At 43.2% G+C, this 11,211-nt stretch overlaps 1 protein-coding gene across 8 annotated transcripts; it reads right to left on the bottom strand.

The window, feature by feature from the left end:
• Nucleotides 1–507: 507 nt before the first annotated feature.
• LYG1 (lysozyme g1) lies at nt 508–10,567 on the bottom strand. 8 transcript variants are annotated; one of them, XM_070511646.1, is made up of 8 exons: nt 10,469–10,494; nt 9,582–9,670; nt 6,705–6,860; nt 6,393–6,459; nt 4,332–4,436; nt 2,899–3,089; nt 976–1,108; nt 509–782 (listed from the first exon to the last, which is right to left on the bottom strand). In XM_070511646.1, exons 3-8 carry the CDS (start codon nt 6,705–6,707, stop codon nt 664–666), a joined length of 618 nt encoding a protein of 205 aa, XP_070367747.1. In that variant the 5' UTR covers nt 6,708–6,860; nt 9,582–9,670; nt 10,469–10,494; the 3' UTR covers nt 509–663. The 8 variants fall into 8 exon arrangements, with proteins under 8 accessions (XP_070367743.1, XP_070367747.1, XP_070367749.1 ...); XM_070511648.1 differs by having other exon boundaries at nt 9,582–9,824; nt 10,469–10,493; XM_070511649.1 differs by having other exon boundaries at nt 6,784–6,860; nt 10,469–10,493.
• Nucleotides 10,568–11,211: the final 644 nt, after the last annotated feature.

Raw genomic sequence — 11,211 nt, 5'->3', positions numbered from 1 at the left:
TTAGCTGAGTTGGGGAGGTTGGGCATAGGAGAAGTTTCTGCGGTCCAGGAAAAAATGGACGAGGTAAACTTAGATGACAGAGAGGCTGTCCCAGGGTTAAGATAATGCCGCAAAGTTAACAAGTGACCCTCCGGAAACTATTCCACCCAGCAGATGGGGCTGGCCACCGTCTTACCCTTTTTCTCATCAAAAGTTTTGCCAGATAAAACACTGTATGCCCAGTTAAATGAGAATTTCACATAAACAAGAATGATTTTTTAGTGTAAACGTGTTCCAAATATTGCACGGGATTTATACTAAAAAAAAATATTCATTATTTATCTGGAATTCCAATTCAGCTGGGCTTCCTATATTTTTATTGCTAAATCTGGTAATGCTAGTCAATGAGGTATAAGACTCGTGTTACAGAAATCCACATGACAGCTAACCTCTGTGGAAATGCCTTCCAAGAGACACAGCCCTTAATTTACACACACACACACATATACACACACACCAGACCACAAAATGTAGATAATAATTCTTCCTTTAATGTGATTTGTGTTATTTTGACAACCTTCAGGACAAACTCAGATTCACAGTGACAAGCCCCATTGGCTGGCGTTGTCTGTGTGACAGTTGAGGCCTCCTGTGTGATAACGATCTTGGGTTTGGTCTGAAGCGTTAGAAGCCATGTCTCTTGAAGTATTTGGCTCTTGCAAGGACATCATTGCAGAAGTCACAGCTCAGGTCCTGGTGGCTTCTAACGTAGCTCGCACCACCAATGTAGGCACAGAGTCCACCTGGAATTCACGAGACAGGTTAATGCTGACCCCACAGCCCCTTGTTGCCTCAGGGGCTCAGAGGTTAACTTAGATTCTCTTTCCTAATTCCATATCAGGAGGCACTGAGGTTTGGGGGAACCTGGTGCAATATATTACACTTGCGCCTATTAACTCCACGCTGTGAAGCTGCTGACCCACACGTTACGCATACCTCTCAGGTACTGGTCAGGGGTCCAGGTTGGAAACCTCCTCTGGATTTCTTTGATTCTAACAATGAGGATGTGAGTCATCCGTGAAAGCTGGGACTCGCTGATCTGGGATGTGGGAGCATAGGGACCAGGGTCCTGGAGGGAAAGAAGCAGAGGAAAAGCCAAGTAAGCCAGGTCGGAGGGTGACAGCTTCATTGGATCAGTGATGCTTTTTTTTGCTTTCCTTTTTTTTTTTTTTTTTTTGGTGAGGAAGATTGTCCCTGAGCTAACATCTGTGCTAATCTTCCTCTATTTTGTATGTGGGATGCCACTACAGAATGGCTTGATGAGCAGTCTGTAGGTCTGTGCCCAGGATCTGAACCCGGGAACGCAGCGGGGTAGAACTAGAGGGCGCGAGCTTAACCACTCCACCACTGGGCCAGCCCCAGTGCAGTTTTTTATTTCCCTTCTTTTTCTCTCCTCCTTTGGTGGAACCAATGCTGCCTTCAATTTCCCTGGGGATAAATAGTAAAGCTACAAGTTCTGGGCAAAGGAAGGGACGAACAGACATTTCACTTCTGCTTCAGTGTAATGGGGAGAGGCAGAGTTGGAAGCAAGAGGGGACAGAGGTAGGGTAGGTACCACTCTGGCGCCCTCCTCCAGTGCTGCGAACACAAACCCTCCAAACAGGTCAGAAAGAGATTTTTCTATTTGTACTTATAATTCTCCTTCTGGATAACCTGAATGTCTTAAGGTTCTAACTTTTCTTATATACCTTTGGTTACCATTCCATGTAGGGTTCATCAAATTTAGGAGAAATATCTGACTTTAGGAAGTTCTTTCTTCAGCTTCAAAGGAGATGGACTCATTCTTTTCCCAAGAATGAGATTTTACAAAGGAGGCAGAACAGAGCAGTGGAAATGATGCCGGCCCTAACATCACCAGTGTTGTCCTTGGTCTCAGTTCTGCATTTTCCAGCTACCATGTGACTTTGCAGCAATGACTCTCTTTACAAAGCCACTTCTTCTCTTGTAAAGGATGGATTGCACGTCCTTCTCAACCCATCTCATCAGAATACCGGATGGGTCTCCAATTCGAAGTAAGACACGTACATTTGAAAGTATTTTAAATTGTAAAGTGTCCTATGAAGTACTAATGGGAAGCCAATTTCAAGATCATCGAGCAATACATTTTCCTAAAAGCTTAAAAAATGACTGCAATACTTCTAGGTTTCTCAACAACTACAACAACAATGTGAAATGCAATAGAAAAAAGCGTGGCCTCCTTGCTTTCTTGGCCATCACCGATTCCCCCAGCACAAGTCATTTTAGCAATGGAGTTAATTAACGCCCAGTTCCCTGGAAGTCTTCATCAGACAACAAGTGAAACGAGGCAGAATTAGCACAAAAATAAAACTTGATCTTTAGAACTAAGAATCGTGTAGAAAGAAGACAGGGAAAAGGAATTCAGTATTTGTTAGAATCTACCAGATAGCAAGTACTTTTTCACGTTATTTCGTTGAATCTTCATAAGAATTCTATGAGGATGGCATTTTATAGGTGAGGAAACCGAGGCCTAGGGAGATTAAGTGATTTATGCAAGGTCCACGGTTACACAATAACAGGGCAAGCAGTCAATCTGTGAACTTTCTCCCGCCCTACTGCCTCACTGGAAATCCAGAATAGGGTATCATGGATGATATCCTGGAAACGCAGCATAATTTACTTTGAAAAGAAATTGTGGCCCCAACTGAAGCAGGAATGTTGCTGTTTATATTTCTCAGGGAGAGCCAAGGCTCTCAGGCCTCCAGGGAGCAACTTCCACTCTGTGTTCTACGGAACTATGCGCCAGGGGTGCCATCAACAACAACAACAAATGTGAAGGTGTTCCCTTGGCGGTGTGCCATGCACTGCAGTGGCCATATGTCATAACTGGTGGAGGATTACCTGCGCCCTGATTCCATCGCCTGCATTGTCCACGTTGACCAGAATGTTGCCACCATGAGACTCCCTGGACAACACACCAGCAATCACTGCAGGGTCCACGCAGTACTTTCGGCCAACAGTACGCATTATGGGTTGATATCTCAATAGGTATGGCTTGTCTATTTCAGCCAGCCTTTCAGAAGCATGAACTCCTAAAGAAAACACAGAAGGAAAGATGCGACTTGGTGTGACTTATGCTGAAATGAGAGCTCAAGAAGAGAGAGAAAATACACTCCAAGGATCTGGATAGGAGTCTAGGACTGAGAAGCCCACGTCTGAAATCCCTAGGGGCCATTCCTAGATCTGAGATTATGATTATCCTTTAAGCTTGAGTCAGCATTCCTGGAGGGAGTGTCCTCTGTGGCTGTCCGTGCCCCTTGGCCAGGCTCTCAGGGGTTGCTCTGGCTGACTCAGGAACATTCTGTGGGCACAGGCACCACTGCCCCAAACTGAGCACCCCAGAGTTACCCAGTAAAATGAGACTGTCCATCAGCTACAACAGGCACAGGATATGAAATAGAAATTCTCCCAGCCCCTTCAAAAAGTCCTTGGAGAGCGACCCCTGGTGGCCTAGTGGTTAAAGTTTGGCACCCTCTGCTTCGGCGCCCTGGGTTCATTTCCTAGTCACAGAACCACACCACTTATCTGTCAGTAGCCATGCTGCAGTGGAGGCTGACAGAGAAGAATTAGAAGTACTTACAACTGGAATGTACAGCTATGTACTGGGGCTTTGGGGAGGAAAAAAATAGGAGAAGATTGACAACAGATGTTAGCTGAGGGTGAATCTTTCCCAGCAAAAAAAAAAGCAAAGAAAAAAATCACAAGTGCGTAAAAAAGAAAAAAAGAGTCCTCAGAGACTTTTCTTGACAGCTTTGCTCACTCTTGCCCTCCTTTCTACCCTAAAGTGACACTCAGAAATCATGTCAGTTTAAACATTTATGAAATAACAAGAATCCTGGGCAAAATGAAAATCAATACTGCTTCACCTGGCTAGCTTACTTACCTTCTGAGCATTTTTATGGCTTCAGAAGCACCTTCATCCACACATTATATTGACCAGAGTTTACAATGCTATTATCCTCCTTTCAAAGGAGGCCCTGGGGAAGCTAAGTGACTTGTGGAAGAGCCATGGCAAACACTGGGACTAGGTCTTTGGACTCCACGTCCAGTGCTCTTTCCACCATTTGGTAGTGCGGGGCTGTGGGAAACAGTGGGAGCCAAAAGGACGTATTGAGAGGGTCAAAACTTGTGGGGAAGGACAGGGAGACATGGGTGTGGGGAATCCAGGGAAGGGACAAAATCCTGTTGAAGCCACCCTTGCCAAAAGGAGTCACCTTCTCAGACAAAGAGGAAGAGGAGGAGGAGGGCAAGGTGGACAAGGAGCTTATGACTACCGCAGTAGCTCAGGCCTCGACGTCTTCCAATCCCACAAGATGCCCCAGGGGTGTCAAAGGTTTGGATGTCTCCGTAGCATCCCCAACTGCTACCTTCAGAGGAGTCTGCAAATTGAGAAAATTTCAACCTAAGACATTGAACTAGGACAGTTCTGGTCATCTTTCTACCCATGAATGAAGTGACATTAATAAAAATAACTATAGGAAAATCAGTAACAACAAGAACTTTACTCTGCAATGGAAAACACTTTTGAAACTTAGAGTATAGTAACTAAGAAACTATCACAGAAATCTCGATACTAAATTCCCACGTGCTGTCCTGCAGACCTGAGGAACTGTTGGAGCAGTTATACTCCTTGAAAACCTCTGGGGCTGTCCAACACCGTTGCGTGGGTGTCTCGGAACCAAATCAGAGATTATCTGTTCCCTGTAAACTAGTCCTCATCTTATAGCTTGTGTGAACTCTCAGCGCTTCTCCCTCAAATACTCCTAGCTTGTTGGTCTGAGAGATATTTATGTTTTGCCCTGAAGAAGCATTAATGAAGCCTGGGCCTCCCTGGGGTCTCAGCCCAGACCCACAGTAAAGGCACTGCTCATAAACTGGGACTTGGAGTCAGCCTCCCCTGCTCTCAGTGCGCTTGGAGGTGGGGGCCTAAGACAGCAAACAGGGAGGACCTGTAGTGAGGCCCGGGACCAGGTCTCCATGTAGGGGCTCCCTCTTTCCACTACGTCTCTCTTTGCCCTTCCATCTCTCTCTCTTTAACCCCCACTGTCATTCCAGTCACTGAAGCAGAGGAGTGGTTTTATGCACTATTGGGATTCCACAAAAGCCCCCGAAGACAAGGGCATCTCCTAGAATTTTCAATTCACACGAGAGGGAAGGCACATGAGCTGGGAGCCAGCAACAAGATATCTACAAAGGGCAGGAAACTGCCCCTCAGAGCATCATCTCACCTTTATAAGCTGTAAGAACTTCTTAATAGATTACTCTTTTTGATTTATTTTATTCTTTGACTGAAATAGATTATATGATCAGATCTTAATGATTTGCAGATCTTCAGAAATATATCTATTGCACATCATCATATGTGTACTGTATGTTTATGTAAATGCATTTTAAGGTTGTATTTTCTTACTAAGAGCTTCGTGGGGTTGATTTGAAAATACTAGTATTTTGAAGTAAATACTTCTACCTTAAAAATTTTGATGAGTAACCTAAGAGAAAAGAGGAAATGAAATGACTTGGTCTCTTATGAGTATACTAAAAATTAAACAAGCCAACCTGTCCTTTATTATTTTTTAATTAGTACACTTTTACCTTTATAATTGGTGACAAATACCTTTAATAGTATTTGGTTGTGTCACTCATTGCTCCCTGCCCTGTAGCCTCTCCCTAACCACATTATATGGTCCTCAACGTTCCTTATATTCCCTAAACTCCTTGTAGGAATTTTTAAAGATTTGTTGAATGAATGGGTCAATAAATAAATGAATGAATGTGAGACTGACCCTACCTGAGAAATTTTTAGAATTTAGAGCAGGGAAAGAAATTGTTTCTCTTGAGAAATTATCCTTCCTCCTTTTGTTTATCAAAAAAACATGTACTTTCCCTTTTTGCCCCAGCTGCAAGGAACCTCAGGATGGAATCTGAAATCAAGCTTTGCAACTATGTCACCCTCAGTGGTTCGCTTGCTCACAGCTCCTTGATCCCACTGATGCTAGTCTTCTGTTGAATTACGTTAGTAGGCCACCTCAATCCTTCTGTGGAAATACATGGTCTATTAATAAATTCAATAAATACTTTTGGTGAAAGAGTTCTTATGGAGGAACAATGAGCAGTATCAATGGTATAAATTTACAGTCTGGTGTCAAGCAACACTGTTTCAAGCCCAGCCCACATTCTGGAGAACTCCCTCCTTTTGTGGGACATCCGGGAAGAGGCTGCTACAGCTTAGAAAAAAAAAGTTTTGCACTACAGTTTTAGTATCAGAAATACCATTACATTCCTATGCTTATCCTTCCCATTTCCAAGGTCATTTGGGAAAAATAAAACGTACTCACCAGCAAGGGCAAGGAGGCCCAGAAGCAGCCACAGCACAGGCATATTGATAATGTGGCTCTGTGGGTCCTAAAAAGATTTTAAAATAGAAATTAGCTCCAAGATGCGAAAATATCAATCATCATTATAACAATATGTAATGTTTCTATGGAAAGGTGTGAAAAAAAGAAAGGAACAAGTTTCTCCATGTCTAAACTAAAAAAATCAATAATTTGAATCATAATGAAAAAAGCAAAAGTAGGATATGTGCTCCATTCCCTCCTTTCAGTTAACTTAAAAATGATGGGACCCTTACTCCGCCCACAAGGACTCACCATACAGTCAAGTTACTGGATACTAATTATTTCAAGAAGCCAAGATGCTTTAATTCTCAACATAGAGAAACATAGTGACCTGACTCCAGATCCTGCAAAGCAAATTCGTGATGCATGTGCTTTATGCCAATAACCTCTTCATTATCAGAAGATAGCCTGAAAAGGAGAACTTTGTATTAGCGTCTCTTAATTTGGGTTCTTTTTCCTTCGGGATAGAGGAAAGGTAACACTTTCCTCCGTGCTTTGGAACATATTCTTGGCTTTGTTTGGAGGAAGGAGTTGGAGACATTTCCCACTGCTCTAAGGCCCCAGCCTGAGAATTTCAGACCCCCTCAGTCACCTTGAGCTGTGCTCCCCGTGCTCCCTCTTTAAAACTCCTGGGCAGGAACAACCCTGGGCCAGAGCCCGGGAAGATGGAGAGACAGGCTAAGTCCACCAGCAAAGTCAAATTCCCGTGAAGTCAGGTCATGGGCAGGGGTCCAGGATTGGACTCAAGTTGTTCACTGTACAGGAGAACTGACAACTAGTCGCCGTCAAGCACTTGCTTATATGAGAGCTTGCTCTCATACACTTTCTCTCTTTCTCATCCCAACCATTCCTCCAGTCATCTTCCTCCTATACAGAATCCTGGTTCCCCCACTACCTACCAAACGAATACACAAATACTACCCAGAATAGCTTACAGTTGACCCCAGAGAATGCTGGAGGAGCCCGACCCCAAAGCCTTTGCCTCCCACCAGCTCCTCCCACTGCAGGGTGTGCTCATCGTCTCCCTTGGTCAGCTGAGCCTGGCTACCTATCATTTCGAATTGTTACCATCATCACAAGTGGGAGCGTGCATATAAATATGACACTCAGCACTTTCATAACGCTTTTCTCATCTCTTTTAAGATTATGCTTATGGACAGTTCCTTCCAAACACCCAGGAAGAGATTGTGTCTCAAGATGAAGAAGAGGTACGAAGGAAGTTATTTGAATTAAGTCTTCTTAAACCAAGGGGTTGTCTTCCCCTCAGACACAGTTGTGTGTTTTGCTTTTCTTCTCCACAACATTGAGGTGCTATACATGATTTCCCTTAGTTGAATGGCAAATGTCATGCTCAGTCCCAATAGCAGAAAGACACAGGAACTTGGAATTTTAGCTGGGTCTACAGGAACTCTCAAATTCAATCACCCAACAGGAACCATTTATTTAGTACCCACTGAGCCCTCACCACTGAATGAGAGAGGACACTCCACCCCAGGAAGAAGAATGGAGAAGGAGCCACTTCGGTACAGGAAAAGCCCATAGTCTCATGAAAATGTATCTTACAGAGGCATCTCACTGGCTTTACGGCTTTACAGAAAAGGCCCTAAGGAAAAAGCACTGCTTTCATCCAGATGCTAAACCCAGGGTATTTTACTCCTTTTGCTGCTTCTCTGGGGAACAAAAATACTTGTTCTTGGAAACCAAATGGAAGGACTTAGCTTTCATTGCAACATGAAAGCTACCTCATTTTCCAAGCATGGAATTGAATATCTGTGTTGACCAAGCACTTGAATGAAAAGATTCTATGCACCAACTACTTAGGAACACAGAGTTATTTCCTGTCACTGTTTTTCAATTACATTAGGAAAGCACAAGAAGTGACAATGAGCATAAACACAGCATATTGAAGCAACCCAAACTGTGTCACCCAAGTCTACAGGTGCCGAAAGGTATTCTATGTTCAGAAGGGATTGTTGAGGCATTGCTGGAGTCTGCTCAGGGAGTGCCCATCAGTTACTCATGACTAATCTATGGCTCCCTGCAGCTGAAACCATTATTAAATGTCAGGCCAAGCCAGCACAGTGCTCATGATGCCAAGCACAATATCTACAGCAGCATCCCTCTTCTCCTTTCCTGGAGAGCAAAACAGTGACAAACAGCATGGGAATGTCAACAAGCTGGGGCAGCAGGTCTGCCAGGCACAGTGGAAACTGACAACCTGAGCTTCCCTTGGGGCCAGTTCAAGTTCCTGCTGGCCTCCATCCACCAAGTCCTTTGTAATTCTCAAGCATTGTTTAGATTTGGCAGGCATAATGGACCATTTCTTTCTCAGAAAGAAATTTTTCCCGAAAAGGGCGAAATAAAGGTCCTTGCTCTTTGTAATTCTCTCACTGTAGAACTCTCATTCCTTTTCCACAGATGTTCTTCCAGATTTTCACCATAGACTTTGCGCCATAGGCACCCCAGGTTCTTAGGGTCCTCCAACCAGCCTGGAAAATGTACTGTATTAATACACTGAGGCGCTGGGAGATGAAGACAGCCCTGTGCCATTGGGGCCCCCATTTGATCCTGGAAGGACTGAGAACCAGTCTACATATCTGAATTATGCAGGTCTCCTGTTCCATGTTGTACTGTCACCTGGCTTTATTGCTAGCTTGTTTCTTCATCTGCTTGCTCCCTGTGTGCTGATAGGCCTTTCCAAGAGCATCACATCTTAGTCATATACCCTCTGGCTGGCCCATCTTCCCCCTCCCTCCTCACATATGCAGCAACACCCGAGCTCATTGCCTCACAGACTGCTATGCACAAACAGGCCTTAAATTAAAATAATAGTAATGACAGTCACAAATATAAAATGTTTCTGCCACTAGGATCACATTTTCTTGAGACAAATCTAACTTTTTAAAGTAAAATATACTCATTTTAAACTCATTTTTTGCAGAGTTGCATTTTCCCATGGTCTGTTAAAATTTATGTTTCCTGAATTTGGATGGCAAGCAATGATTATCAGGCCGGAAGAGCTCAGAAGTTTGATGGCTGCTCTTCACTCTCTGCGGGCAAATCCTTTCCTTGTAGGGAGAGACCTGGAAGGGAGTTCCTTCTCTCAATATGACCTCTGTGCCTGCTTACCTCACTTTGCCCATTTGGGGTTCCCAGAGTTGAGACCTTCAGGAAGTCTCCTCTCCTGGTGCTGCAGACTATCCCAGGAATATCCCATGCTGAACAAAGATCAAATCGAAGAAATCATGGCCTCTCTGTTTCACCCAAGACTCTTGAAGCTTGTCTATCCTTTGACTCTGTCAAGCTTAAGCTGCTAGAAATGTTGGTCCAGCACAACCAGAGGCACTCGTGACTAGAATATACAACTACGTACTGGGGGATTTGGGGAGAAGAAGAAGAAGAAAAAAAAAAAGAAGAGGATTGGCTCAGGTGCCAATTAAGAAAAAAAAAAAGGTTACCATTAAAAAAAGAAAAGGAAAGAAAAGAAAATCTTGGCCTTGTTCTTTCACAGCTTCCAGAGAAAATAGGACTCTATTATAGAACCATCACTTAAGGTGTATGGGGCTAATGTAACATTGACAGGAGTGAGTGTGAGGGTGGGGGGAGAGATTACTCTCTGGCAAAATACAAACACCTCAGTCCTTTGGCTTTGAATTAACAAAACAGACATCCCATTTGGCCTACTACAGTTTCTGTTAAAGGTACACATATTTCTGTTCTCTCATTCTTCATTTTTCTCATGCTCACAAATCCAAAAGTAACTATATATTGCACTAAAAAAAATCTAAATTTTTATAAGTATTTTAATAAATAGGAAAAAATAATTCTATCATCTATATAATCTTTAATTTTATAACTTCAGTTTTCCTTGCAAGGTCCTTCAGTTTTATCTGACTCTAACTTGTCTTATTTACTCAGCAACAGAGACACAATCTTTATCAATTAATCAACATAGACCAGATTTTTCATCCTAAATAAGCCTGAGCATAAGCTCCATCACTCTGTTCCACACTCACCTGCCTTCAGTTAGCTCTTGTCCTTAGAAGCAGTCAGCCCACAACACTTTATATAGAGTCCTTGTCATGCTTCCTCTTTTTAAAAGTATTGGCTTCATCCTATTATGAAGAGATTTATGGCCAAGTTTTACAAATTATAATAATAATAATAATAATTACAAAGACTTTGAACTTACATAGGGTCTTTTATTCAATTATGTCTTGGTATTTTGCAAAGAGTAACCCATTAGTTCCTTACCACAACTCAGAGGGCAGATCCTAATTGCAGGTTCACTTTGACACTTTTAGTTCCAATGCTTGTTTTTATTTGTACCAGTTTCTGGGAATAGGGCTAGGTAAGAAAGAAAGGAGTGAAGGAAGAGAGGAAGGAAGAAAGAAAGAGAGAAAGAGGGAGGGAGGGAGAAAGAAAGCAAACAAGCAAGCAAGTCAGAAAGAAAGAAAGAGGGAAAGGGAAAGGAAAGGAAGGATGGAAGGAAGAAGGGGGGGAGAGAAAAAGAGAGGGAAAGAAAGAAAAAAGCAAGAAACAATGCGGGAAGGACGGAAGGAATTGTACTGAACCAGGTGCATTTGGCCCCTGCACAGTATGCCAATCACCAAGACGAGTTTTGCAGCAGAGAAACGGTTTATTCATGAGGCAGCCAAGCAAGGAGATGGGAGAACATGTCTCAAAGCTGCCTCACTGAAAATGGGGATCAGGGATATTTATGGGATAGAGGGGCAAGGTTGTCTGAAGTGTGGGAATA

This window comes from Equus asinus, chromosome 6 (assembly GCF_041296235.1).
Source record: "Equus asinus isolate D_3611 breed Donkey chromosome 6, EquAss-T2T_v2, whole genome shotgun sequence".
NCBI classification, from domain to species: Eukaryota; Metazoa; Chordata; class Mammalia; order Perissodactyla; family Equidae; genus Equus; species Equus asinus.
Note: the sequence above shows the minus strand (reverse complement) of the source record. Positions and strands in the feature narration are given on the sequence as shown.

Bases quoted from the DNA above. Each gene is read 5' to 3' on its own strand.
- LYG1 (XM_070511643.1), bottom strand. The intron at 1,109-2,898 runs GTAATCCTCCAC...CTTTCCCTCCAG, and splicing joins GCGATGGAATCAGGGCGCAG to GACCCTGGTCCCTATGCTCC. The intron at 783-975 runs GTATGCGTAACG...CGTGAATTCCAG, and splicing joins CCCTGACCAGTACCTGAGAG to GTGGACTCTGTGCCTACATT.